Here is a 26,611-nt window from a genome sequence, read left to right as displayed (position 1 = left end):
ATTTCATAAATGCTTGCTCATAGTTTAGAATAAATGATCGCTCGTAACGTTCAACTCATAGGGTTGATATTTAAATATGTTTAAAATGGCATGACTAAATACAAAAAATGCGCCAGCCGGGAATCGAACCCGGGGCCCAAGTATGGGAAACTTGAATTTTACCACTAAACCACTGGCGCATAACAATGACGTAAGTAACTATCACCTCCGGTAATTACATGAGGTAAACAAGAGCACTCAGACCCTATCTCCGTGAAAGGTTTTTTTTTACCGCCAGGTTCTATCCGTCTAATATTTATCCGACACGATTATGGCCATCGTAATTCGGTCATTAGCTGCATAAAGTAAGTTAATATTTACTATTCAAGTGATAGACTCGGAGGGCCGTTTGTTATAGCTATAATTCTAGCATTTAGCCCAATGACCCTTAATTATTTAGACAAAGAACCCCCCAGGTCTTTAATCCCATATACGCCAGACACGTCAGACGTCACAATGACATGAAGTGCATACAAATGTACAAGAGCTGAGATCGGAAACCAGCCATGCATCCGAGGAATTTTTAAACTTCAAATGTAGTAAGTTCATGATGTGGGTTTGTATACATGTAACTGTCGTAGTTTGAGCTGCGTTATTCCACTAATTGTTTCTTTTATGCAATTCCCCTATCATTTCAGAAGCTAACTAAATAAGTTAAGCAGTTCTGTCGGAGATTTTTGTGTATTAGGAGACTTGAAGTCCTTGAGATAGCATAGCATATTAATCAAATACCAACATATAAGGCAGAAATAAAACTTCCAGGATGTTAGTTCTTCCATTCCTTCTTAGAGCTATCGAAGCTCTTCCATTGAAGCAAGAGTGCCCTTATACATTACCGAATAACGGTGTAACTGACATAATCATTAGAGAAGTGAAAATTGGGCAGTTAAATTTCCTCCATACAACTGACACCCATGGATGGATGGGATCCCATTTGAACCAACCTGACTACGATGCTAATTGGGGCGACTATGCGTCTTTCATAGAACGTTTTCAGCAAAATCGTATCGGTGACTCGGACCTTCTTATTGTTGATACAGGGGACAAGCGCAATGGTAATGGATTAAGTGACGCGTATAAACCTTTGGGGTTGTACACAAGCAAAGTTTTTAATGAAGTTGATTTTGACTTGTTAACTTTGGGTAACCATGAATTATACGACGAGAGCGTAACTCTTATGGAATATTACGAGACTGCACTCAATATTAAATTCCTAGAAAAATACGTATCCAGTAATGTAGAATTTCTAAAAGAAGATGGTAGTCTGGTTCCATTCGGAAAGAAATACCGGTATTTTGAAACCCCCAATCAGAAACTTAGGATTTTAGCGTTCTCATTTATGTTCAAATTTCAGAAAGCAAATCGTCGCGCTAAAGTGACACCAATTATGGACGAGGTTGTTAAGCCTTGGTTCACCGACGTGCTGCAAAAATACCCGCAAGAAACCGTTGACGTTATTGTTGTTTTCGGCCACATACCAGTTTCGGGCCCTGAGAGCCTTGAATTGCAAGATTTGCACACATACTTGAGAGAAGTCTATCCAGACACAGTGATTCAATATCTAGGTGGTCATACTCACATTAGAGACTTCGTAGTACTTGATAACAAAGCCACTGGTCTTCAAAGCGGCAGATTCGCGGAAACCGTTGGATTTATTTCTATTGACAATGTCACCGCTGAAACACCAACATTTAGCAGAAGGTATATTGACTTCAACATTAAGTCTTTCCTACATCACGCAAACCTTGATAACAGGGTAGAGTTTGGTACCAATAAAGGTTTGGTCCTTTCAAAGACAATAGACAAAATTCGTGACATTTTAAACTTAACTGAAGTGTATGGACGTGTGCCAGAAACCTACTACATGGATGCTGTCCCATTCACTTCTTCCAACAACATTTATAACTTCTTATCCCAAAAGGTCCTCCCAACATTAGAGAAGAAAGACCCATCAATAACTAGAATGATTTTAATTAATAGCGGTGCAATTAGGTATGACTTGTACAGTGGAAACTTCACCAGTGAAATCGAATACGTTGTCTCGCCCTTCGAAAATACGTGGCTGTATACGGAGGTTCCGCTAGCCCTAGCTGAAGCTGCAAGGGATATAATGAATCAAGGAACGAACAATATTGCGATTAGATCAAGCCTTGTTGCTGAAAGGGAAAGGAAGACATGTCCATTCGTCGAAAACGATACGCTTACACTTGGGTACACTACTGCTGATGACTTGGGATGCGACGGAGATGATACACCCCACAGCAGCTACGGTTCATACCCTGTCCCAAATATTATAGATTCTGTCCAATGGAATGCCGACTCTAAGGACAAGAATCAAACTATACACTTGGTGTTCTACAGTTTCTTGCGTAATTCTGTTTTATCCGCTATGAATACTGCAAATCAGAGACTAAATATTACAAGCCAAAAGTATGGCGACAATAATATTAAAACCTATGGCGGGTTATCAACCAAACAATTATTGCGGACTTATATAGGAAGCATCACACCAAAGTATACATAAACATTACACTTACCTGACTTATGAAGTCGATATAACCGTTTTTTACATATGATTTATATATATATATATATATATATATATTTGACGGTATACCTATGAATTCCATGTATGTTTGCCTTCAGTTAATGAATCGACAAATATTGAATTACCATCGCCAGAAGAGCGGGTTCTAAACAAATGTACATATTGGTAGGTTATTGTAGAACTTTATTTATGAATTAGCTTGTAAACTAGATGATCAAAGAGTTTACAAACCATATTGAGCTCTTCTACGGTCACGCTCCTCGGCAATGGACAACTTAATACCCTTACCCTTTGGCAAAGAGATCCATGGTCTGTTTTGCTCACCGATAACGAAGACATTGTTCAATCTGGTAACGAAGGTGTTTTCCAAAGAGTCCTTGATGTGAACCAAGTCGAAACCACCTTCATGTCTTTCTCTGTGGGTGATAACACCAATACGACCCAAGTTACGACCACCAGTAACGTAAACCAACTTACCGGTGTCAAACTTGATGAAATCAGTGATCTTACCAGTAGACAATTCAATCTTAACAGTGTCGTTAACCTTGATGTTTGGGTCTGGGTATCTGATGGTTCTACCGTCATGGGTGACGACGTATGGAACACCCTTCTTACCTAGTTGGACCTTCTTGACCTTACACAATTTGTAGGAGGCTTCTTCATCAGTGATACGGTGGACAGCAAATCTACCCTTAACATCGTAGACCAATCTGAAGTTTTCGTTAGTGGCTTCCAAGGTAATGACGTCCATGAAACCAGATGGATAGGTGGAGTCAGTTCTGACCTTACCATCAACCTTGACGTGACGTTGCATTAAGATAGCCTTAACTTCACGACCGTTCAAAGCATACTTTAATCTATTTCTCAAGAAAACGATCAATGGCAAGGATTCACGTAATTTGTGTGGACCAGCAGATGGTCTTGGAGCGTAACAACCAGACAATTTGTCCAACAACCAATGGTGTGGAGCTGCCAATCTCTTTAGGTGCTTCTTTCTGTAACAGAGTTAGTAAATAGTTCAACGTATTTCAATATGCAACTTAGAAATATTCCCATGGTTCTACAAGGCCAACTTCTATCAAGAGAAAGCTTAAGAGTATCCATCTCATCTTGGCGATAACTCATTATTATAACGGAAACATATGGAGCAGAACTTCCAACAGGGAGATTTGAATATCAAGTAGCATTAATGTTCATTTATTAGCGGTTAACATACGGTCCTCTAGCCATCTTTGCTTATTGGATGATTTTCAGTGATATCTTCAGTGTACCTAAAAGGCTAATAAACGCTATATTATAGTATCAAACTTTTGAAAGGTTGAATCTAGAGTTTCCAGATGGGAGTGGGCTAGGAGGAATCTCAGGATACGCGAGGTCCGTGAGGTTCCTGCCTAACGGGAACCCGCTAGCAGGAAGCATCACTGTACCAGCTAGGCGGGCGTTACTGGAAACGAGGCTAGCTGCACTGACCTCCTCCTAACGCCAGGAGGAATTTTTTTTGCAAATAAAAATTTAAAACAATTTGTTCCAAACATAAATAATGTATGGGTGCAGAGCGTAAGTAGTCAAACGTAGCACATGATACGTAATTGTTTTAATGAAAGTCATGCTTTAATTTAGCCATCCAATGGTATGCAGATGCGTCGGTTTGAAAGATACGAGTTGATGCTACTTACCCAAGAAGTAGTTATTGGCTAATGCGTGGTTACTTACTGAACTTCAAGAAACTGACATATTTTTATGATAACCACGTGCAGTAGCAAGCTCCGAGTCTTGTGATTAGTTTTGGAAGACTCATTACACTACAGCAATAAAATATAACTTAGAAGAAAAGATTATCAGGCTTTTCGGGAGAAAAGTCTTTAGTAGTCGCTTGTCGCAAGATCTTGTAAACTGGTAAATCAACTTGGAATTTTCGTTGCTAGTGCGATACCAAAAAAGACGTGCTGCTGTTACTTCGCGGCGAACAGTTTACCGCCACTGCTTGCAAGCCAGGTATAAATTCCTTGATAATGGTTCTTGTTGAAAATGTGGTATATTTGTTCCATTTATTGCAGATAGTAAGACTTTGCCTGGCATCTGAGAGGTTTACACCCTTTTCTTTCAATAGATATGAATTGGAGGACTATAAGAACGAAGTTAGGGACCTGTTTTATTTTGCATTTGATAGTTATTTAACTCATGGCTATCCATATGATGAGGTTAAACCTATTTCATGCGTACCGAAGACCAGGAATTTTACACACGAGCACGATCTGATAACAAACGATGTGTTAGGGAATTTTACCACCACTCTAGTAGATTCGCTATCCACAATTGCGATATTGGGCGATGTTGATAGGTTTGCAGAAGCAGTGGAACTAGTAGATAAGACTATTCCTGCGGACTTTTCCCTAGACGTTACCATCCAAGTGTTTGAAACTACTATAAGAATCCTTGGTGGTCTCATATCGGCTCACCTATATGCTACTGATCCTACGAAAAAGGTGTACTTGGGACCCTCCTATAATAATCACCTGTTAACGAAAGCAAAGGTTCTAGCAGATAGGCTTCTACCGTCATATTTAACCCGGACTGGAATACCTGTACCGAGAATTAATCTGCGATCTCAATTCCAAAAGATCGATTATATGCTGGTGAGTGAAAACAATGCAGCAGCAGCAGCTTCACCAATGCTAGAATTTACAATGCTATCTTACCTAACACATGATGATAAATATCGTGAAGTAACAGCATATGCATTTAAGAAAACTTGGGACTTACGAAGCGAATTGAACCTGCTATCTATGTCTTTTAATCCAGACACAATGGAAATATATCACCCCATGACAGGTACTGGGGCTTCAATAGACTCTTTCTTTGAATATGCGTTAAAGGGCTCGATTCTTTTTGACGATAGTGAGCTATATCAAATATGGGCTGAATCATACTACGCGTTGTCCATTCATGCCAAAGCTGATTGGTTCTTCTATAATGTCAATACGCAATCCGGAGAAATGATCACTCCATGGATTGATTCATTGAGCGCCTTCTTCCCTGGTTCCCAAGTGCTCGATGGTGACGTTGCGGATGCCGAAATGAAGCATCTAATGTTTCTCAAACTATGGAACACATATGGAGGTATCCCAGAACGATGGCTATTCAGTCCTCCGCGTGACAGGGGACGGACCCCAGTCAATGTCTCCAACACAGTTCAACTAGGGTGGTACGCGCTGCGCCCGGAGTTTGTGGAGTCTACATATTTCCTATACCGTGCTACAAAGGATGTCTTCTACCTAAATATCGGCTGGCACATTTTACAAGATTTAAAGACTAGGTTTAAATTTGAATGCGGATTTGCAGGCCTCCAAAACGTAATCACAGGCGAGCACCAGGATAGAATGGAATCCTTCGTGCTCGGAGAGACCCTTAAGTACCTATATCTTCTCTTTGACGAGAGTAACGAACTGCATAAGTCCAGCCAGCGGAACCAGATTTTCAGCACCGAAGCCCACCCGATGTGGCTCACCCCAAAAATGAAAGAACAGTACAACCGGAACAAGTTCATGGATCATGACATATATTTTACGCATCTAGAACACCTTAAAAAACTCAGCGCAACGCGGCGAAAGGGCCCGCCCTCATTTCAGGACAAGGTGTTGGGTCTTCTTAAATTAACCCTGGGCGTTGAGAATACAGATGAAGAACTAGATGACGAACTATCAAAAACCCTCGCGGCCGTCCACCACCCGCGCCACACAATTATGCACGGCACATGCCCCGTTCTACCAAAGGACAAAAAACTAACTTTCTACCACTCCCGTCTACTTAATGACTTTCCTCAACTATTCAGGATTGACCATAACTACGCGGCAACTCTAATAAAACCAAAATGGCGTCAAAATGCACAGCATATTGAAACATTCCCTGACTTCTATTACCGCTGGTACGACCGTAGAACATCAGTGTCACAACCAGCTCCACTAACTGCTTCCTTCGAGTTCATGCTCGACAGCAAGCACACCCATCCACTGCCGGTTAAACCAACTAAGCAGGGCAACGTCTATTATTTCCCCACCCTACACGGATGCAAGCTTCGAGTAGAGCGAATAATGCCCGGCCTTATAGACACTTACGGCGATTACATATCTCCCAAAATATTTAAATCGCTATGTCCTGAAGACCTAAACCCAGGGGCATGTGGATTCGTCCAGCCGCCACAGGAACTACTAATAATGGTAGCAATAGACGGTAAACAATTCCCCAAGGACTCAATATTTGTGACTGACTACGATGACCTCTTTGGCCCCCATGCCGCTGATATGAATGATATTCTTAGCTATAACAAAAAGCGCCAACTTCTAATCAATTGCAACATAGTTGCAAACGTCTACGTAGGATAAAATACAAAGTACAACCTCCGCACATATTTTCCTACAAGAGAGATCTCCTTATTTGGCAAACCTAACGCCAAAGTGTCCAAACAAAACGGATCATTAGCCGCCTATGCTAACCATTTTATCGGCACCCAGCGATAACAACGCATCTTGCAATTACGTAATGATATTTGTAGTTATTGAACAATAAAACTGTGATCTGCAGCCGCCGAGTTTCATTAAAACATAGCGAAATACCAACTTAAGAAGCAGGCACAACTATGTAATACAGAAATACTCTGCCGGAAGTTAGTCCCTCTCAGAATCGTTTGTACCACCGGAGCCACATTACGAAGCACAGAGATACAGAGCGCTATTTAACAGTTAATGGATATGTCTCACAATTACCGAAATATTATATATATATATATATATATATATCGCAATGAATAAACCGCATGGCAAGCAAGTACTCTCATTATTGGTTATATAATCATGCCAGATGGAACAATGGCCTCCATTAATTAATGGTTGTATTTAAGGGGTATAAAAAAGAATCTCGTTTATTTTGCCATCGGACTAACTCGGCGATCGACCGGTATATTTTTTGTTTTTCTTGTTTGACGGAATTCTATACCGTCCTTCCTTTAATAGACTCGAAAAAGAATAATTTCTTTTATGATAAATTTTTTGATGGATAGTAAAGTTAATTTTTGAACATACTTTTAAAGAAAATCTCTGCACAGATTAGGGAGCTGTATTTACAAAACAGACAACCAGGGCTGGCTTTAAGATTTTGGTACACGTACTTGTTTATTCAAGCAACAACTTTTTGTTAGCACTAAAGAAGGTTCCGATTATCGATCGTGGTTTGCAAAGTGTTGTAACGTCTTTTTTGTTTTTTTTTCTTTTGTCATTATATTGTAACCAGAGCAAGCGACCCATTCTACTAGTAATCGTTCCTTGGCGTGCATTTTATGTTTGATTTCATAGTTCTAATCAAGTCCGTTATAAGATGATGAATTTCTTTTCTCCTAAGAATGAAGCACAACCCCATGAGCAGCCGGCGAGGCCGCGACCCACCACGAGTGGGTTCTTCCCTACTCTTACCACACACACTGCGACCCCTACAACGGCGCTAAGTGAAAATTCCTATGCTATGGGTACGACGGGGCTGAATGCAGAGAGCCAAGAGGATCTTCGCACTCACATGAAAGCAATAAACCGGAAGGGCTCGTATTCGGAGAAAGGTCGTGTTCACGAGCCGCACCTTACCGAACAACAACAACCAGGATTTGGGGACACCACAGAATCCCTGGCCAATCCGTCACGACAGTCAGAGATGAACAGTACATGTTCATCCGACCGTTCTCCTACTATGGAGATGCCTTCTGGGCTTACTGATACAGATGCTCCTGAAACTAATATTCCTCGAGGAAAACTAAAAGTGACTATTGTACAGGCCCGTGATATAATAACTTACACAGAGCAGACGCAGCCTTATGTCGTTTGTACATACGAGAGTTCAGAATTTATCTCCAGTGGACCTGAATCGATGGAGAAGAAGCCCGCGCTGAACAACTCCGGTTGGGCCAATATGATGCCACCGATTAGTGAAAAAGGAGTCCGGTCTTTATATACTACACAATCATCTTATCAGTTGGACAAGCTGTCTTCATGCCACCAGGTAAATACAGCATCGTCTAACCCTATATGGCACCATGAGACCACTTTTGATGTTCTCGGTGGTCACTCAGAACTTGATATATCTGTGTACGATGCGGCACACAACGATATGTTTTTAGGTCAGGTGAGGTTGCGTCCTAACACGTATTCCTCGCATGCAACACACAACGAATGGTCGAAACTACAGACTCGTACTGTTGGTGAAACTGTTTCTGGTGAAATATTGATTAAATGGGAATACTCTGATACTAAAAAAAGACACTACGGTCCTCAAGATTTTGAGGTTTTAAGGTTATTGGGTAAAGGAACCTTTGGACAGGTTTACCAGGTTAGAAAAAAAGACACGAAAAGGATTTATGCTATGAAGGTTTTGTCCAAGAAGGTCATTGTTAAAAAGAATGAAATAGCGCATACCATTGGAGAAAGAAATATATTGGTGCGCACGGCTTCTAAGTCTTGTCCCTTCATTGTTAGTTTAAAGTTTTCCTTCCAAACACCAACTGATCTCTACCTCGTTACAGACTTTATGAGCGGGGGTGAGCTATTTTGGCACCTTCAAAAGGAAGGAAGGTTTACCGAAGATCGCGCAAAGTTTTACATCGCTGAATTGGTTTTAGCGTTAGGTTATCTACACGATAACGATATTGTTTACAGAGATTTGAAACCTGAAAATATTCTACTTGATGCTAACGGAAACATAGCACTTTGCGACTTTGGTCTCTCTAAGGCTGACCTTAAAGATCGTACGAATACTTTTTGCGGAACAACTGAATATTTGGCTCCCGAATTGCTTTTGGACGAAACCGGCTACACGAAAATGGTTGACTTCTGGTCACTAGGTGTATTGATGTTTGAAATGTGCTGCGGTTGGTCTCCCTTCTTCGCTGAAGACAATCAGAAAATGTATCAAAAAATCGCTTTTGGTAAAGTAAAATTTCCCCGCGATGTCTTATCATCAGAAGGGCGTTCCTTTGTCAAGGGCCTACTGAATAGAAACCCCAACCATAGACTTGGTGCTATTGATGACGCAAAGGAACTTCGAGCGCATCCTTTCTTTCACGATATCGACTTCGAGGCACTACGTAAAAAGAAGATTCCGCCCCCTTTTAAGCCACATCTTACCTCCGAAACCGACACTTCAAACTTCGACCCAGAATTCACTCAGTCATCTACGTCATTCATGAAGAAGCAACCTATCGCTGCCACCCCACTTTCCCCAGCTATGCAGGCCAAATTCGCTGGGTTCACTTTCGTCGATGAGTCCGCCATAGAGGAACACACTGCAGCATACAACAACCAGAAATTCGTGCAGAATTCCTACTACATGGAAAGAGGTTCTTTCATACCTGGGGACACTACTATGCCTCCGGATGAAGACGTTATCGAAGATGGCGACGACGATTCCATGGATGTCATGGATAAGGGCAATAACGAGCACCACATGGATGATGATTTTGTGAACGGGCGATTCGAAATATGATTGGCATATCACACCATTTTCTACTTTTAATTATCATTAAATGTCAGAATGTATTTTAGTAATTTTTATTCTGGGACGTTCGTTACTTTGATATACCACCTTGTCTACAAATTCAATGTAGTATAGTGCATGGGAAATAATAATAGATATATACATATATTCACGTATGCAGAAAATACAAACACACCCGTGCTGAAGACTTCAAGTCTACGTTGGTGCTTCTACCACCATCTCAAACAATCTCAAACACCATGTCTACTCGATAAGATCCCTCCGACCGTTGTAAATCAGGAGACCATTAACTTAAATAATATGCGTACATGGTGATTTCACAGAATCTTACGCTTATCCCCTTACGTTTTAAAGTTATCTATGGCAATCATCGAAGGTCTACAAGTTTCACCAAAGGACGCACTTGGATGTGCATGTTTTTACAGTAAAGAGAAGGTAAACAAAAAGGATAGTAGAGGGATATTTTTATCACACTTTTTTATATCCGTACTTAAAAAGTCTCCGGTAATTATCATCGGGACCGGATAAGTAAAGCTAACGATCTCACTCTACATCAAATTAGAGGCTCAATTAGGATATTAAAAAGGGCTATTAAAGAGTTTTCAGGCTACAGGACTCAGTATGCTAGATCCCCAAACGGCTAAACATGGTGACGTGGGCGGGGTAGCTCATAAGCCGTCGATGGAAAGTGGAAACGGAACTCGAACTGCGTACAATGACTTTGTACGTAAACTATTCGCGATCTTAGAGTCCAGGGAGTATATTAATATCATATCTTGGACTAAAGAGGGTGACAGTTTTGTCGTCGTCGACACTAACGAATTTACGACGAATATTTTACCAAAACATTTCAAGCATTCGAATTTCTCAAGCTTTGTTAGGCAGCTGAATAAGTACGATTTCCATAAGGTCAAGCGGACACCAGAGGAGCGCAGGCAGTCTGAATATGGGGAGTATAGCTGGGAATTTCGTCATCCACAATTTCGGAGGAATGATGAGGCTGCACTGGATAAAATTAAACGGAAAACTGTTACACAGAAAAAGGTGTCCATAAATGATGACGTATTGTCTGTATCCGGGAGGCCTAATACAATGGGTGGTACGTTAGCTGGGGCTAGTGATCTGGGTAGTAGTTCGAATATGCTGCTGGCAAATGCCGTGGACTTCACAAGCTTCAATAAGCTGAGAGATCGAGTCAACAGCCTAGAGATCAATAACCATCAGTTACAAAATGATAATACACAGTTAAAAGGCGAGGTTCGTGCTGTGAAGGATAAGTATACGGCGATCCTGGACACCTTTGTAGCTATGAAATCTCTTAACGAGCAGTTTTTAAAAAACTTCAGCGTTCTATCTACTACGCTTGCGCAGCAAGGAATTAAGATACCGCATGGGTTTCCTGGGATAGATATGTACTCGCCGCAACTCTCTAAAGTGCCATCGCCAATTAGTAGTCAAGGGTTTTCTCATGAACGTCCAATAGATCCTATGCCAGCACCTTCTCATCCTATGCCGCAAAACTCTACAGCAAAAGAAGTCCCGCTAACGCCGACGATTTTTAAACCTGGGTTCAATGTTCTACTGGTTGAAGACAACTCTGTGTGTATAGAGCTATGCTCTAAATTTCTGAGGAAGTACGGTTGCTCAGTAGTGGTGGTTACCGATGGACTCTCGGCTATTGAAACAATAGAAAAATTCAGATTTGATTTGGTGCTGATGGATATAGTAATGCCTAATCTTGATGGGGCCACTGCTACGTCGATCATTAGGAGTTTCGATAACCAAACGCCTATAATTGCTATGACTGGAAACATAGAAGATCAAGATTTGGTTACATATCTGCAGCATGGTATGACTGATATACTAGCGAAACCATTTACGACGGAAGACCTACACTCCATGCTTGTGAGATATTTGAAAAATAGAGTGCCTTTAACTGAACAGTCATCTGCAACTTGTGAACAGGCTCTTTCGCCGCAAAATATGAACCAAATACTAGTTCCCAAGAAAGAGCAAAGTAATCGTCTTGACACACAAACGCTGATTGAAGATGGACCTTTATTAAAAAAAACCAGAGTTTCAGATAGATAGATGTTCGCTTTCATTCATTTGTACTTTAAATATGCTGCACTATGTACACGAGCCATGTTATTATATATGCGTCTTGGTGTACAGATATTGAGGGTTAAGCACGTTGGTAACGTCTGTACATCAATAGTAGTTAATATCTGTTGAATAACTTCGATAGAAATTGGTATATGAATTAACAAGATAAAACGGTCATTCGTTCAGAGCCGACATCACTCTGTCGTCGAAACGAACTGATGTTCTTCTATTGGAAAAGCCTAGGTGAGCTGGTATTTCAAGGTCAAATTCATGTCCACTCTCTAGTATTTCTTGTAACGTGGGTTTAGAGGCTTTCATAGAAGACTTCCTTCTCTTACCGTTTTGAGTTGTCAATCCTACGTTTACATCAGACGTCATTATATTAGTTTTGTTGTAAAATTTCGATAGTTCTTTCTGACAACGAGTACATTTGCATAAGAACCCCCAGTTCACACGCAGTTCTCTTCTCCGTAGACTTACATCATGTAACGGATTAACATAACTTATCTGTAGCTCATCACCAGATTTTATATGCTTCCGAGAATAAACCTTAATCGAGTACTTCTCAAACTCAACTCTTACGTTCGGTTCACAGCTATGATTTATGTGACTAAATAAAGGATAAATCTGGCAATTTAATTGATTAATGTTGAACCTGCCAATAAAACGTAAAAACGTGTCTATATTTATATTGTCATCCTCTGCAGCTTCAGGGAAAGCTTCACAAAATAGTCGGAATCCCTCATCCCATAGATCACTTGCAATTGTAGTGCACGTGCAATCCGTCCACGAGTCAAATGTACCTCCAACATTTGTAGAATCCGCAGCCTTCAATCTAGTGCGCTGGCTGACCTCCGCTAATGACAAAAACTGTTCGTAAAATAAGCCATTGCGGTTTGATATCACGTAATTAGCATAAATGTAACCAACGCCATAAGCACTATACCAAGTATTTTCCTTGCAGAATTCCTCAAATTTCTGCCACTTCTGAGCGTTACAGACCTTACTCTTCAGTGTAGGGTGTTTCAAATAAGGGTGGGCAGTATCAAGGGCTTTGCACCTCTTAGAGCACCATAAAATACCACAGATATCGCAATCCAGATTGTTCATAATGAAATAGTGGCAGTTGTGACTCAGAAGAGTGCCGCATATACCGCACGCTTTTGATAACTGTATTAGGGTCAACTTATCCAAGGGTGGTATCATCACCAAAGGGACATCCTCAAATATCAATTCACCTTTAGGTATCGTATCACTTGCAATAAGAGCTTTCCCTTTGCAATTCGTAGTCTCACTCACATTATGTAGTTCATGCAACCGCATTCCGGGCGTTGCGCTAGAACGTACTTCGTCGTGATACGTGAAAAGAGTAGACTCATCGGCAGAGTACAAGTTATGTTCCAGTAATACTGTTACTAGAGTATCATTTGATAGAACCCATGATGGATTTCTTTCCTTTAATTTGTCACATAGTTTATCAAACTTGAGGTGTTCCAAGTCAGGTTCTTGCCTCCATAGAAGTACTACTTCATCGCATATTTCGATTGCTGAGGGCTGAACACTTTGTGCTGCTGATTTATCTTCATCTTTACAATCATTTAGTGATATAGTTTCTACTTTAAGAGTCGACGGGCTGCTATTGAGTTGCATTTTGGTTCTTCCTGAGTTCTGAATTTAAACATGGATTAATTAGATATCTAAATTTCATTTCGCTGTTACCGGTTAGTAATCTGACTTTAAAGAAAAATCGTCACATCAATTATACGGATAAAAAGCGCTAATATAGTCCCTTTACTATCAATTTGTAGCAAATATTACGATTATATCCCACTGCAACATGAGATACAACCTCAGCGCAATTCGGAAGGCCAGCTTGACCTTTACTAGGAAGATCACATATAATACAGGACAGGAATTCGCAACTGCGAAGAAACAATTCCCAAGAAGATATGTAAACCTGGGTATATTTGGTGCAACGTTTGGTCTGGGGTATCTAGCGTCCAGGTTTTTTACATATAGTGATTTGGCTGCATGGCTACTGTACGATAAGCTGCCAGTTAGTGAAGAAAGGATCACGAGGTATGAAGGTTCGTTGCTAAATAGGGCTGCTGATCTACCAATTACTAAAGAACTAATAGGTACTGGTTATATGCAAGTGTTTCCCGACCGCAACGAAAACGATGTACTTGTGAATAAAACTTTGAAGTCTCCGGGGGCTATTACCATTGACCCATTATTCTTCTTCAATCCCACCACCAAGTCAGTCGTCGGAATCTACCATCTTGGCATGAAGTTAACAGGTTATCCTTTAGTTGTACACGGCGGAATCCTAGCAACTGTATTAGAGGACCAAATACGTGAGGCTGCAAAGGTTATTACTGGTTCCGCAGTGCAACCCGCAAATGACCTCGAAATATCTTACAAATTCCCCACTATTGCCAACCAGTTTGTGATAATTAAGACCACGGACTTTAACCAGCTGGGCGATACTGCTAATTTGGAGGCTACCATATTAAATCAGTCCGGGAAGCGTGTCCTGGTCACGGGTAAGGCTACCTTTTCCATAAAATAGCCGTATATATGTCCAGTCTGCACTAAAATTATTACATATACCTATTTATCGATGTAAATTGAGTTACGGCTACCAGTCCATACCAAGCTGCCATCTCCCCAGGCTATGCCGTCCATCGATACGTCGTGAGATTCCATGGGGACGCTCAGAACCCTTTGTTCGACTAATGCCATTCCTATCAACAGCGGTCTACGATTGTTATACTTGTCGCATCGGAACATATAATCATCATAGTATCCGGCTCCGTGACCCAGTCGTCCTCCATGCATATCAAAACCAACCCCGGGAACCAATATTACGTCCAATTCAGCCGGGGGTAAAGGCGCCGTTTCCTCTGCCTCTGGCTCGCGCAGCCCGTACCTTCCGGAGGGCTTTAACTTCCTTATCTGTTCAAAAGAGTCCATTCTATGAAAGGTCAGGTGCCGCTGCGGCTTGGACCCTACATCACGTAGTTTAATCTGCCCAGAATGCGCTGTATTGGTACATCGCGGTAAATATACACTCTTCCCCTCTTTGAATATGCCCTCTATTATTTCATCGGTTGGTAATTCCCCCTTCTCCATATTCATATAGCACCCAATATTGTCGTATTTGTCAATAATGGGAGCTAATGCCCTAAGCAGTGACCTTGCTTGTTGCTGTAGCTCTTGGTGAGGAATTGCATCTAGTACAGGACGCAGCTGCGCTCTTAGGACACTTTTACTCATTGATAAAATATATAGTGCTATATTGGATACCGGCAGATGGCAGTGCTATTGATCTAACAGCTTTATTTCAGATGACTAACCGTTTCTAATAACCTCGTACTTGGCCTTTCGAAGCATTCTTTACTTTTTTTTTGTAAGACTCATCTGCAGAGTATTCGACAAAGACAAAGATGTGATTGATATAATCTACTATCACACATCCAATCGTTCCCGGTCCTTATCTGCATCAATTTATAAATATTTATATACCCCACATATCTTCATCCCTATAACTATGATGTTGCTACGTTCTACAACCTACGTGAAAGCATTTAGCACTTGCAAATTGAACACTAACCAGGTAAGAATGGTTAGCAGTGGATTGGATGCATTAAGATTAAAGATTACCAAGGCTGCAAAAAGGACTGCCCTAGAAAATGAGACTGAACTTACTTTTGGTCGTAAATTTACTGATCACATGTTGACTGTAGAATGGACCAGTGAAAATGGGTGGGGAGAACCGGAACTTAAACCGTACGGTCCGCTTGTTCTGGACCCATCAGCTTGTGTATTCCATTATGGGTTTGAATTGTTTGAGGGTTTGAAAGCTTATAGAACGCCATCGGGGAAAATCTCGTTGTTCCGGGCCGATAAGAATATGGAACGTATGAACAAATCCGCTGCAAGGATATGTATGCCTACTTTCGATGGGGAAGAGCTTATTAAGTTGATGGGGAAATTAATTGAGCTAGATAAGGACCTTGTACCCACCAGAAAAGGATACTCCCTGTATCTCCGCCCTACAATGATTGGTACCACGTATGGGCTCGGCGTCAGCGCTCCAAATAGGGCATTGCTGTTTGTAATTGCGTCACCAGTGGGGCCTTATTTTAGCACTGGTTTCAAAGCGGTCAGCCTTGAAGCTACCGACTATGCGACAAGGGCATGGCCAGGTGGTGTTGGCGACAAGAAACTGGGTGCCAATTATGCTCCATGTATTTTACCTCAGAAGCAAGCGGCAGCTAAAGGATACCAGCAAAATCTGTGGCTATTTGGCCCTGAAAATAACATCACTGAGGTAGGCACTATGAATGTGTTCTTTGCCTTCAAGGACTCTAAGACTGGTAAGAAAGAACTAGTGACAGCTCCGCTAGATGGTACAATTTTGGAAGGTGTGACACGTGACTCCATCTTGACATTAACTCGCGAACGGTTAGATCAAGAAGAATGGTCAATTCAGGAGCGGTATTGTACAATTCATGAGGTGGCGGAAAGGGCGTCAAAGGGAGAATTACTTGAGGCGTTTGGATGTGGTACCGCAGCAATTGTGTCCCCCATCAAAAGTATTGGTTGGAAGGGAAAAAATATTGAGGTTCCATTGCTCCCAGGCAATGAAGCGGGACCGCTAGCAATTCAAGTTACGGATTGGATTACAGAAATCCAATATGGGAAGGAAGAATACCGTAATTGGTCTCGAATCTTGGTGGATTGATCAGTAGGGTCATTTTCAGTAGTGAGTAACGCGGATTCTATTTATAAACTAGCTAGCCCACATAACATTGACTGCACTGATTTAATCTTTGATGTGCCTGCCTGCTGGGGCCTCGGACCATAAAGCTTGATTACAAAAGCTCCATTACAGATCTTGGTACTACTGGTAACGTGCTTGATGGCATACTGCTCGTTATCGCATGGAAGAATTTTGGGTATGATCAGACCTACAATGAACATGACGCGTTAACCAGAATTAGTGAACAGTTAGATGCTGAAACATGGAATTATGGGTGTCGGAGAAGATCATTTGGCGGAATTAGTTTCCTTTTTGTGCTGGACTGCAGTAAGACCGTTATTTACAGTATTACGTAAATGGCGATTTTTTAAGGTTTCGCTCAGGTACCCTGGTAGGCCCTTCGAGCCACGAATGGATGTGGGGAAGGGAATATAGGGAACAAGAGTATCCCACCCCTTGGTTTCAAATATGACAAGTCACTTACGTACGATAAGAAAAATACGTACGCGCTAGCTATTAATAAGTAGTGTAATATTTTTGTCTTCTTCGGAATTCGATCGTGAAGGTGCCTTTGTTGTTAATACCATCTATTCGAATGGAGTTCCTGTAAAACTGTGTGGGGATGAACTTGATATCAGCTTCTAAAATCCAAATGCTGTGACTTCGAAAAATCTTAGTATCATGATTTGGAAAGTTTGTACTTCCATGATCAGTTTTTAGATGACACTCAATTCCGGAATTTCTAATCGGAGTATTAAGAATGTGATTTACATTGAAGCTGTTGGTAGTACCTATAGTTTTTGGCGATGACGCTATCATGGTCTACAAGTTATCAAATTGTTTAGTTGACTTACTGTTGAAAGGCGGTTCGAAGAGCAATAGGCGAACAAGAATGAAAGAGAAATCGAGGCTGGAATCGTAACTTCACTACACAGTGCCTAGTTAATAAAGATATCCAGTTTCACCTGGCCCAGAACCAATTGGTTCCTTTAATAGGAAAAGTTAATACTCATTAAGCCTTGGGGTTAGGCTAACATCAGTGACCTGTTACTCAATATGATTAACTTTAGCTGTTACAGAAAAAGTATAAAACATGGACGAATATTTAGATATGATGGAATGAAAAATTAGAAAATGACCATCGATAGTAAAGATACAATTACGATATAATTAAGATACAAAAAAAAATGAAGAACGGTTTCCTCTATGGTATGTTATTGGCTGTTGGTTTTGCTAATTTGGGTGATGCTAAGCTTTTGAAAACCGGCTCTAATATTCAACCCGGTTTGGGCCAAAGAAAGCAAGTCGTCTTGGGTGAAGGAGGTAATACTTTGGACATGGCAATTGCGATGCTTGAGACCAATGACATGACCACTAAGTATCCCTACCATGACAACAAGTCGGGAGATGCTGCTAACTATGGTATTTTCAAGCAAAACTTTTACATGTTACGTACATGTTGCACTGATTTCTTGAAATTTACTGCTGAAGACTACAAGGAAGGTGACATTCTAAACACTGATCTCAAGAAGGATATTAGCTGCAGACACCAGTGCGAAGAGAAATATGGCTACGATGTTTGGTTTGCTGGCCATAGAAACGGTGAGAACGGTGTTCATGACCCCAAAACGGATGACATCCAAGACTATAAAGATGCTGTTGCCTGGATTAAGTCTCAATTAGAGTCAGATCCTAAGTATCTAAGCGATGACACTAGATTCTGGGTTGAGGTTGGAGCAATCTGATTAATTAACTACCATTAGAGATCTTCATAGTGTTTTTATATGACTTTACATACGTTAAAAATGCATGTATCATGTCCTTATTTAATTAAAATGTGCGCTCTGGCGGCTTAGAAGGTGAAAGAGAAATTAAGAGGCGCAAGTGTTCGAAAAGTTTTAACACGGAAGCATTGCCACAAGTAATAATACGTACTGTTAACACTTGGAGTCGAAATTAGAAAAAATAAAACACAACTACGTTATTATTGTTCAATAATTCAGTGCGGTCTACAGTAAATACGGAAAAATATTTTAGGTTCCAGCCGAGCTTAATAAAGGGCAATTATATAACTGTTTCTTAAAAAGCTAATATATCTTTAAGAAACCATATATCTATCATACAACGATTTAAATGATACTGTTATAATGTATCTTGACCATTTTTCTCTAATTATCGAACAGGCATGGTAGTGTATGTTTAAAAAACGCATGGACATGCGGAATGTCATCGGAAAAATTAGATTCCTTTCATGGCTTCTTTTTTGCAAAAAAACATTTACGGGGTATAATTGGGGATAATGCATACGCAATGAGAAAAAAAAAGGTGCCTGTTTTTTTTTAAAATTCTTCCTGAAACTGTTCGTTGCATGGGACTAATTATCTGAAGGATATGTCATAAAAGTTACCCTTTCTGTTAAACTTTGTAATTCCTAGTGTAATTCCTAGAGTAATGAATAGAATAGGCCAACCGGTAGTCATCTACATGAATACGCATAATTTGAATGTTATATATATATAAACCCTTATAGTAGGGATCACAACTACCTTGATATTTTACGTTTTCAATTTAAATATAACGAATATCAATCAGTACCTGTGCCCTGATAGATTATATCCGCCGAATTATTTATTTTTTAAAATAAATAAAAACAGTGAATAAATAATTGCTTATAATTTAAATATTTATAGATAATTCTACAGTAATTATACTATAGTGAGATAATAATTAGAAATCTTTTAAATAATATTTACGTTTATATACTTTTGTTTTACATATATATATATATATATATATAAATTTCAGCAAGGTACATACTTCCACATTATGTTCTTGTTTTCTTCAATTAAATGAGCTGGCTATCTGACTTAACCATCAAAGCAGTCTTTAAATATTTCTACAGTCTTAAATATAGAGGATCCTTTTAGAATATTTATTATGGCGAATTATCAAAATAAATTAAGGTGCCTAAAATGCTTAGATCTTTAATGTTGTTGTGTAATTGTTATCTACTACATTCACTGACATCGATCCTATACAAGATATATGGAGTGCTAAATAGTTTAATAATTGGAGTTCTCAATGTATTCAAGAAGTAAATTGAGCGAAGCACCGACCTAATAGAATCTATTACTTCCTTAGCTATGACAAATTGTAAGCTCAGTGTACATATAATCGATTATAAATAGATCTTGTTACAAAAATGTAGGAAACTTTTAACTTTATGAAAATCTTGAACTGTTGCTTTATTTGCTTTGTTAACTGATCTGCTAGAGATCACAATATTACAGCAATTGACGCATATTACAGGAATATTGCTGCTTCCCGTACATGAGCCTGTCTGAGTCTCTAATATTGGGAGATAAAGATATATTTATTTCTCAAATATTTAGATATGTATATATAAAGTTAGCTAAAGAAACCACTTCCACAGTAATATGGATTGCAGATTTCCTCAACCTTGGGCATACTTGTTATGTATAGTTTTTATCTGTTTCCTGGTAGATCCCAACTAGGAGGTCTATATTGCTGAGGTTCATGATAAGGAGGTTTAATTGCTAAAGTTCTTCTTGGTTGAGCTGGTTTTGCCATTTTGTATTTCTTATTGAGTAATCGGTTACTTTATGGAGCATAGGAAGGTTGTCTGTCAAGAAGAATATATTCTCTCTCTTTTTAAATGTTTTGGTCGAGTGAAAAAGTTTACAGAATATGACGTATTCGTATAGGAAAGGACGCCATCAGTTTGCCATCACTATTCCATCACTACGCCATCGTTTATGGAGTTGCTATGAGGCTGAAGTTTATTTAATAGGGATGTCTTTGCATTTACGTGAAGGCGGCCTGTAAAACATCGGCTGTAATACGTAATCCATTGCATGTCTACTTTGATGTCATCAATACTCAGTATTGTTGTATATGCTAATAAAGGGATTAGTAAGAATATATGAGGTACATTATATTATATATTATAGGAGTTGAACACTTAAACTAAGGGCTTTTATTAATACAACATATTGACAATTGAATTCCTTTGTAAATATAACATACTATCTATAGCTGTGGATTGGCGCCAGCTCAACTACAATACAATAATTTCAATTTGGGCATGATATTCACTAATCCAAATTCGTGCTTTATTCAAATATAGCCGAAGAGCTCGGTGTAAATTATTAACTACGCTGAAGGTTAGAATAGGGGCTTCACGAGTTGCTGCTTAGCCTCCAGAGAACTAGCCACAAATAAACAAAAACTTAGCTACCAAAAGTCAGTATAGGCTAAAGGAAGGCTTTCAGTTCTGCTGTTCAACATAGTCCTCATTAAGCAATAGAATATGGTCTCATCTACCTGACACCGTTGAGAGACATTACAAATCGAGTGCCCAGTTGCAACTCCAGTATCTTTTCATAGCTCTTCTATCTCCAGTAACATTTTGCTAGATGAATATCTGGTTCTAGAAACACTTCGTATAGGATCGCTGGTACCTGTTCACGTAGATCAATAGCTTTTCACGTAGATCGGCAGCCTTCATGTATATCGGTACCTCTTCAGTAGACCAATACTAATAGGAATATACGCATGGGAATGTGCTACTTGAATATAACGCATAGTCTACATCATACCCCTTTAACTTGGTGTGTATTTTACGCAAGTTTATAGGCGTTTATTTCGCCAACGTCAATTTCTATTATGTAAGCACGCGAGATCTTCTGAAGATTGATTGAAAAATAATTTGAAGTCTGAAATGTAAAAAACTTAAAAGCGAATACGGACGAGTAGGCGGAAGGTCTACACAAGAAGATTTACAACCGAGAAGACAACAAATACAGATCTCGCTTGCTGCTCTCATGGACATGTGCTATGAACATGAATTGACTTATTAAATACATATGCTAAATAACTAACCTTTCATCACATAGACGATACTGGCGTGCCTGTCCGAATTGGAGGTAGCAGTGCCAATTCCGGTGACGTAACGAAAAGCAAGCACAAAGTTGCTTAGTAGACTATTTGCCCTTCAGCCCCCGAGTAGGATTTCATATTGAGTATTTAGAAAAAAATCATAATGTGGATGGAATTGGGTCTTATGCGACACCGTTAGGAGACAAACATTCCCCATCTAGTCCCCCGTAGCGATTAAAGTAGGCTTGTGACCGGAAGGGGTTATTAACTGCCAACTGGTTCCAGGGCACTTTACCGTGCATTTCATTGCCGTAGCGAATTTTCGGCGTAACACAGTATTTCTCTTTCCTGTTTTCCACCATGTACTGTCCAATCGCATAGCAGCACTCATGGTTTGCATTGCAATCAAGCATAGCGTTTGCTAGGTCTTTATTACCCCAGTCATAGGTTAGCCCTATCCACTCCACTTTCATACCACTTGGAAAGGATTGCCCGCACCAGCTCGGCTTATTCACCGCACAACATGGGTTATTAGGCCCACAGTTAAGTCCCCCACCGCTTAACCTCATTACCGGTTCTTCAATAATCGAGCCAGCCAAGTTATCGGTTGCTTCTGCCACGCGTTGCACGAGCTCTTCTGGAAGCATCGCAGATGGTGCAATTGCTACGTGTTCGCCCAAATCAGTATTAAATACTACGAAGGATTTGTTCTCAGCGACCTCAGCGCTGTTTCGTTTAACGGTTGGGCCGTCCGCTCCTACTATCATTTCTGAAATAAATCCAGCGTCAATAAACCGTAGATTGAGAGGCGATGGACTTCTCATTACTCCAGGGATAACGCTGACGGGCAGAGATTGGCGTTCGATCAAGTATCTGCTTGAAACCCACTCCACCGTTGGTCCGGCGGACAGCAGCGCCCTTCGAACTTCGCTCTGCCCTCTGGCCCGACCGCTGCGAATCTCCCTCGCTATCATCATTAAGCCCATGAACAGCATTCCTCCTATACAAATTCCAACGTTAGCTATGTTAGGTGCAAAGGTTAGCCCCGTACATCCGATAATGGTCACAGCATTCCAGCCAGCCTCAAAGCTTCCATATACTGCAAGCGGCCCGTGATGATCCGTATTTTGCCAATCGCGTCTCATAATGGCGTCTGTGCGTAAGCCGAGTTCTAGGTCTTTGACAGTCATCGATGTTGTCGTTGCTTGCTTATGATGAGTGTAAACTGGCGACTTAATATGTCGCTTATATAGCACCCGAATTACGTACGTTGTATGCGGCCATAGGTGTCGGGAACAAGATAATAGCCGAATATATTTTTCTTTATAAGGCACTCCATTGCTGACGTGACAAAGTGATAGAGCAGAGCTATAGAATACCGATTCTGTTATAAACATGCGAGCAGTTCTTGACAGTGCATAAGCATGGTGGGCTCCGGTTGAGAGTTAAAAGATGTATTTATTCTCAAATATTTAAATGTATATATAGTTAGCTAAGGAAAACGCTGCCATGTTTATGTAGCTGTGTATTTCCTAAACTTGGGCATAATTGGTTTGTTTACTGTAAATTACCAGTCGAAAAAAACAGGACTTTGAGATGCTAGCATTGTATATTTCGTATTGTAGTTAGTTATTGTGGAGCATAGGAAGGGTTTCTCTCAAGAAGAAGATATTCTCTGTCTTTTATAAGTGTTTTGCTCGTGCAAGGGCTGCAGGATTAACAACTAAAACCAGCTGTCATACGTGATACTGTTGAGAGAAATTCCAAAGTTACCGCTCAGTATTATCCTTTGCTAGCTCTTCTAATCTCCTGTAATATGTTGGCTTGTCGGCTCCCTGTGTTCTAGTAATATAAAATAGTCGGAGCACTTCAGAAAATCGGCGCTAAGGAACGTCACTTTGAGTTACGTAAGCATGTGAGATCTCAGATTGAGTGCTGTAAGATATTTTTTAAGTCTGAAATTTAAAAACGCAAAGCGAAGAAGAGTTGCATGATAAAAGGTAGTTCTCTTATGATGTTCAGACCCAAGTTACAAGTGTACCTATGCTTTGAGTATACTTACAAGTACAAAAGCAAGGGGCCTAAGTTAGAAGGAGGCTTAAGTCTGAAATTTAAAAACGCAAAGCGAAGAGTTGCAGTGATAAAAGTTATGATGTTCAGACCCAAGTTGCAAGTGTACCTATGCTTGCAGTATACTAACAAGGTACAAGAGCTCAACGGGCCTAAGCACGGAGTCGAAGTGGACAAGTACACAAGCTCCAGAACCGAGATTTACTAATACGTAATATATTTATCATTGCTAGAAGATGGCTAGCTAACGATGTGCAAGTGATAACACCAGGAGCTAGTAGCATCGGTGTATACTATACCAAGCAAGCAGTAGACGTTTTGTGAACTGAGAGCTGTGACAGTTCTTAGATCTTGTTGTGGCAGTATTCGACAACTGATAGGTCTCGGATACTATCCAGTACTCTTGGTGTGTAGTTGGGTTTGAATCTGAGATGGTCTCCTAGCTGAGTAGCTGTTCATCGCTGAGCGATTGAGACGGGATACTGGATGGTAGACTGGACCATTGGGACATTGATGAGGTTCGCGTGCCTGTATCGGTGCCTGCAATACTGTCGCACATGTCCTATCAGCTAGACCTCTCAAATCTGTTGTCATGTAGTTGTCTTCTAGCTGAGGGGGCGAATCTGGGTAATATTGATGAGGTTATATACTATGACTTTAATAATCTTGCATTGTAGATGACCTGGGAATAATAGAATATACTACTCAATAGGCACTTGTTAATTTAGACTAATAGCCGTTATGCTGTACTATGGTCCACCGTATGTAACCCAAGCAGTAGCCGCCAGCACTATCCAATAATGTTGGTGCAACTGAGATGGGTCTTCTGCATGTAGACTGACTTGATGAGGTTCGCAAACTGGATCTGTATTGATGGCAGCTGAGTGTTGAATCTTCCCTTGGTCTTTAGCTGAGTAATTGTTATAGCTAGCCATTAGACGGACTGGCATATAGATTATAACACTGGCTAAGCAGGGACAGTAATTGTATGTACCAAGCAGTAGTCTATGTTAGATACGTATCCAATAATCTTGGTGTATAGCTGGGTTGTAGGTTGGTCTTCTAGCTGAGACATGTAGACTGCAATTGATAGGTGCACAGCTAGATCTGTATTGATGGTAGCTGAGTGTTGAATCTTACCTTGGTCTTTAGCTGAGTAACTGTCACTAGCCATTGACCTGCATGTAGACTGGCAATTGATAGGTGCCAAGTAGACTGTATTGATGGTAGCTGAGTGTTGAATCTTACCTTGGTCTTTAGCAGAGTAATTGTTATACCTTGGTCTTTAGCTGAGTAACTGTCACTAGCCATTGACCTGCATGTAGACTGGCAATTGATAGGTGCCAAGTAGATCTGTATTGATGGTAGCCGAGTGTTGAATCTTACCTTGGTCTTTAGCAGAGTAATTGTTCTCCTAGCCATTAGACTGGATGTAGACGGACATGGCAATTGATGACAGTACAAATATTCCATCGCTGCCATTGAACTGACATGTAGAGTGGATATGAATTGATGGTGGTCTTCTAGCTAAGTTAACTGTCACTAGCCATTGACCTGCATGTAGACTGGCAGTTGATAGGTGCCAAGTAGATCTGTATTGATGGTCTTCTAGCTGAGACTGTTCATAGCTAGCATGAGACACTGACATGTACGACTGGCGCTATGCTGGATACTCAATTGGGAGCTACCGACTGAGGTTCGCGTGCCTGTATCGGTGCCTGCAATACTGTCGCACATGTCCTATCAGCTAGACCTCTCAAATCTGTTGTCATGTAGTTGTCTTGTAGCTAAGGGGGGTGAATCTGGGTAATATTGATGAGGGAATATAGTATGACTTTACAACCGTTGCATTGTAGACGATTGGGAATACTAGTTAAGATACTATATATGTTGATGAGACTAGTAGCCGTTATGCTGTACTGATGGTCCACCGTATGTAACCCAAGCAGTAGCCGCCAGCACTATCCAATAATGTTGGTGCAACTGAGATGGGTCTTCTGCATGTAGACTGACTTGATGAGGTTCGCAAACTGGATCTGTATTGATGGCAGCTGAGTGTTGAATCTTCCCTTGGTCTTTAGCTGAGTAACTGTCACTAGCCATTGACCTGCATGTAGACTGGCAATTGATAGGTGCCAAGTAGACTGTATTGATGGTCTTCTAGCTGAGACTGTTCATAGCTAGCATGAGACACTGACATGTAGAGTGGACACTAGCAATATGATGAGGTTCGCGTGCCTGTAGAGTGCCTGCAATACCAATTCTTGTCCCACGAGAGCAGCAAGTTTGATCGTATTTGTTGTCTTGTAGCTGAGGAATGGTTTAACGAGTGAGGGTCTTTCAGCGGTGTGGTGTATGGGTCTTTCAGCGGTGTGGTGTATGGGTCTTTCAGCGGTGTGGTGTATGGGTCTTTCAGCGGTGTGGTGTATGGGTCTTTCAGCGGTGTGGTGTATGGGTCTTTCAGCGGTGTGGTGTATGGGTCTTTCAGCGGTGTGGTGTATGGGTCTTTCAGCGGTGTGGTGTATGGGTCTTTCAGCGGTGTGGTGTATGGGTCTTTCAGCGGTGTGGTGTATGGGTCTTTCAGCGGTGTGGTGTATGGGTCTTTCAGCGGTGTGGTGTATGGGTCTTTCAGCGGTGTGGTGTATGGG

General features: G+C 40.7%; 10 protein-coding genes and 1 non-coding gene across 11 annotated transcripts, besides 2 other annotated features; 7 read left to right on the top strand and 4 right to left on the bottom strand.

Annotated features, from left to right (window-relative positions):
- Positions 1-108: 108 nt before the first annotated feature.
- On the bottom strand, positions 109-179 carry AW171_hschr74008. The gene has a single exon. It is a non-coding gene; the product is annotated as a tRNA-Gly (tRNA).
- Positions 180-802: 623 nt separating this feature from the next.
- On the top strand, positions 803-2,563 carry SMN1 (Smn1p; the record flags this gene model as incomplete). Its single annotated transcript, XM_018133837.1, has 1 exon — positions 803-2,563. One exon carries the CDS (start codon positions 803-805, stop codon positions 2,561-2,563), a length of 1,761 nt encoding a protein of 586 aa, XP_017989000.1.
- A 247-nt stretch (positions 2,564-2,810) lies between these two features.
- Positions 2,811-3,817, bottom strand: RPS4B (40S ribosomal protein eS4; the record flags this gene model as incomplete). Its single annotated transcript, XM_018133838.1, has 2 exons — positions 2,811-3,582; positions 3,804-3,817. 2 exons carry the CDS (start codon positions 3,815-3,817, stop codon positions 2,811-2,813), a joined length of 786 nt encoding a protein of 261 aa, XP_017988999.1.
- Positions 3,818-4,599: 782 nt separating this feature from the next.
- MNL1 (alpha-1,2-mannosidase MNL1) lies at positions 4,600-6,969 on the top strand (the record flags this gene model as incomplete). Its single annotated transcript, XM_018133839.1, has 1 exon — positions 4,600-6,969. The coding sequence occupies one exon, from the start codon at positions 4,600-4,602 to the stop codon at positions 6,967-6,969; it is 2,370 nt and encodes a 789-aa protein (XP_017988998.1).
- Positions 6,970-7,957: 988 nt separating this feature from the next.
- On the top strand, positions 7,958-10,108 carry SCH9 (serine/threonine protein kinase SCH9; the record flags this gene model as incomplete). The annotated part of the gene is made up of 1 exon (XM_018133840.1): positions 7,958-10,108. One exon carries the CDS (start codon positions 7,958-7,960, stop codon positions 10,106-10,108), a length of 2,151 nt encoding a protein of 716 aa, XP_017988997.1.
- A 633-nt stretch (positions 10,109-10,741) lies between these two features.
- Positions 10,742-12,211, top strand: SKN7 (kinase-regulated stress-responsive transcription factor SKN7; the record flags this gene model as incomplete). Its single annotated transcript, XM_018133841.1, has 1 exon — positions 10,742-12,211. The coding sequence occupies one exon, from the start codon at positions 10,742-10,744 to the stop codon at positions 12,209-12,211; it is 1,470 nt and encodes a 489-aa protein (XP_017988996.1).
- A 189-nt stretch (positions 12,212-12,400) lies between these two features.
- SET5 (S-adenosylmethionine-dependent methyltransferase) lies at positions 12,401-13,876 on the bottom strand (the record flags this gene model as incomplete). The annotated part of the gene is made up of 1 exon (XM_018133842.1): positions 12,401-13,876. The coding sequence occupies one exon, from the start codon at positions 13,874-13,876 to the stop codon at positions 12,401-12,403; it is 1,476 nt and encodes a 491-aa protein (XP_017988995.1).
- Positions 13,877-14,063: 187 nt separating this feature from the next.
- On the top strand, positions 14,064-14,798 carry FMP10 (Fmp10p; the record flags this gene model as incomplete). The annotated part of the gene is made up of 1 exon (XM_018133843.1): positions 14,064-14,798. One exon carries the CDS (start codon positions 14,064-14,066, stop codon positions 14,796-14,798), a length of 735 nt encoding a protein of 244 aa, XP_017988994.1.
- A 41-nt stretch (positions 14,799-14,839) lies between these two features.
- FAU1 (5-formyltetrahydrofolate cyclo-ligase) lies at positions 14,840-15,505 on the bottom strand (the record flags this gene model as incomplete). The annotated part of the gene is made up of 1 exon (XM_018133844.1): positions 14,840-15,505. The coding sequence occupies one exon, from the start codon at positions 15,503-15,505 to the stop codon at positions 14,840-14,842; it is 666 nt and encodes a 221-aa protein (XP_017988993.1).
- A 274-nt stretch (positions 15,506-15,779) lies between these two features.
- Positions 15,780-16,976, top strand: BAT1 (branched-chain-amino-acid transaminase BAT1; the record flags this gene model as incomplete). Its single annotated transcript, XM_018133845.1, has 1 exon — positions 15,780-16,976. The coding sequence occupies one exon, from the start codon at positions 15,780-15,782 to the stop codon at positions 16,974-16,976; it is 1,197 nt and encodes a 398-aa protein (XP_017988992.1).
- A 1,205-nt stretch (positions 16,977-18,181) lies between these two features.
- Positions 18,182-18,739, top strand: AW171_hschr73998 (HGL345Cp; the record flags this gene model as incomplete). Its single annotated transcript, XM_018133846.1, has 1 exon — positions 18,182-18,739. One exon carries the CDS (start codon positions 18,182-18,184, stop codon positions 18,737-18,739), a length of 558 nt encoding a protein of 185 aa, XP_017988991.1.
- A 2,375-nt stretch (positions 18,740-21,114) lies between these two features.
- Positions 21,115-26,297: a telomere (Subtelomeric repeat; similar sequence found at 12 out of 14 telomeres in Holleya sinecauda).
- Positions 26,298-26,611: a telomere (terminal 24 base repeat (GGTGTGGTGTATGGGTCTTTCAGC) differs from terminal repeat in Ashbya gossypii (GGTGTGGTGTATGGGTCTCTCAGC) by one base).

Source organism: Eremothecium sinecaudum, chromosome VII (genome assembly GCF_001548555.1).
Source record: "Eremothecium sinecaudum strain ATCC 58844 chromosome VII, complete sequence".
Taxonomy (NCBI): Eukaryota; Fungi; Ascomycota; class Saccharomycetes; order Saccharomycetales; family Saccharomycetaceae; genus Eremothecium; species Eremothecium sinecaudum.
This window is presented reverse-complemented; position numbering and strand designations above follow the sequence as displayed.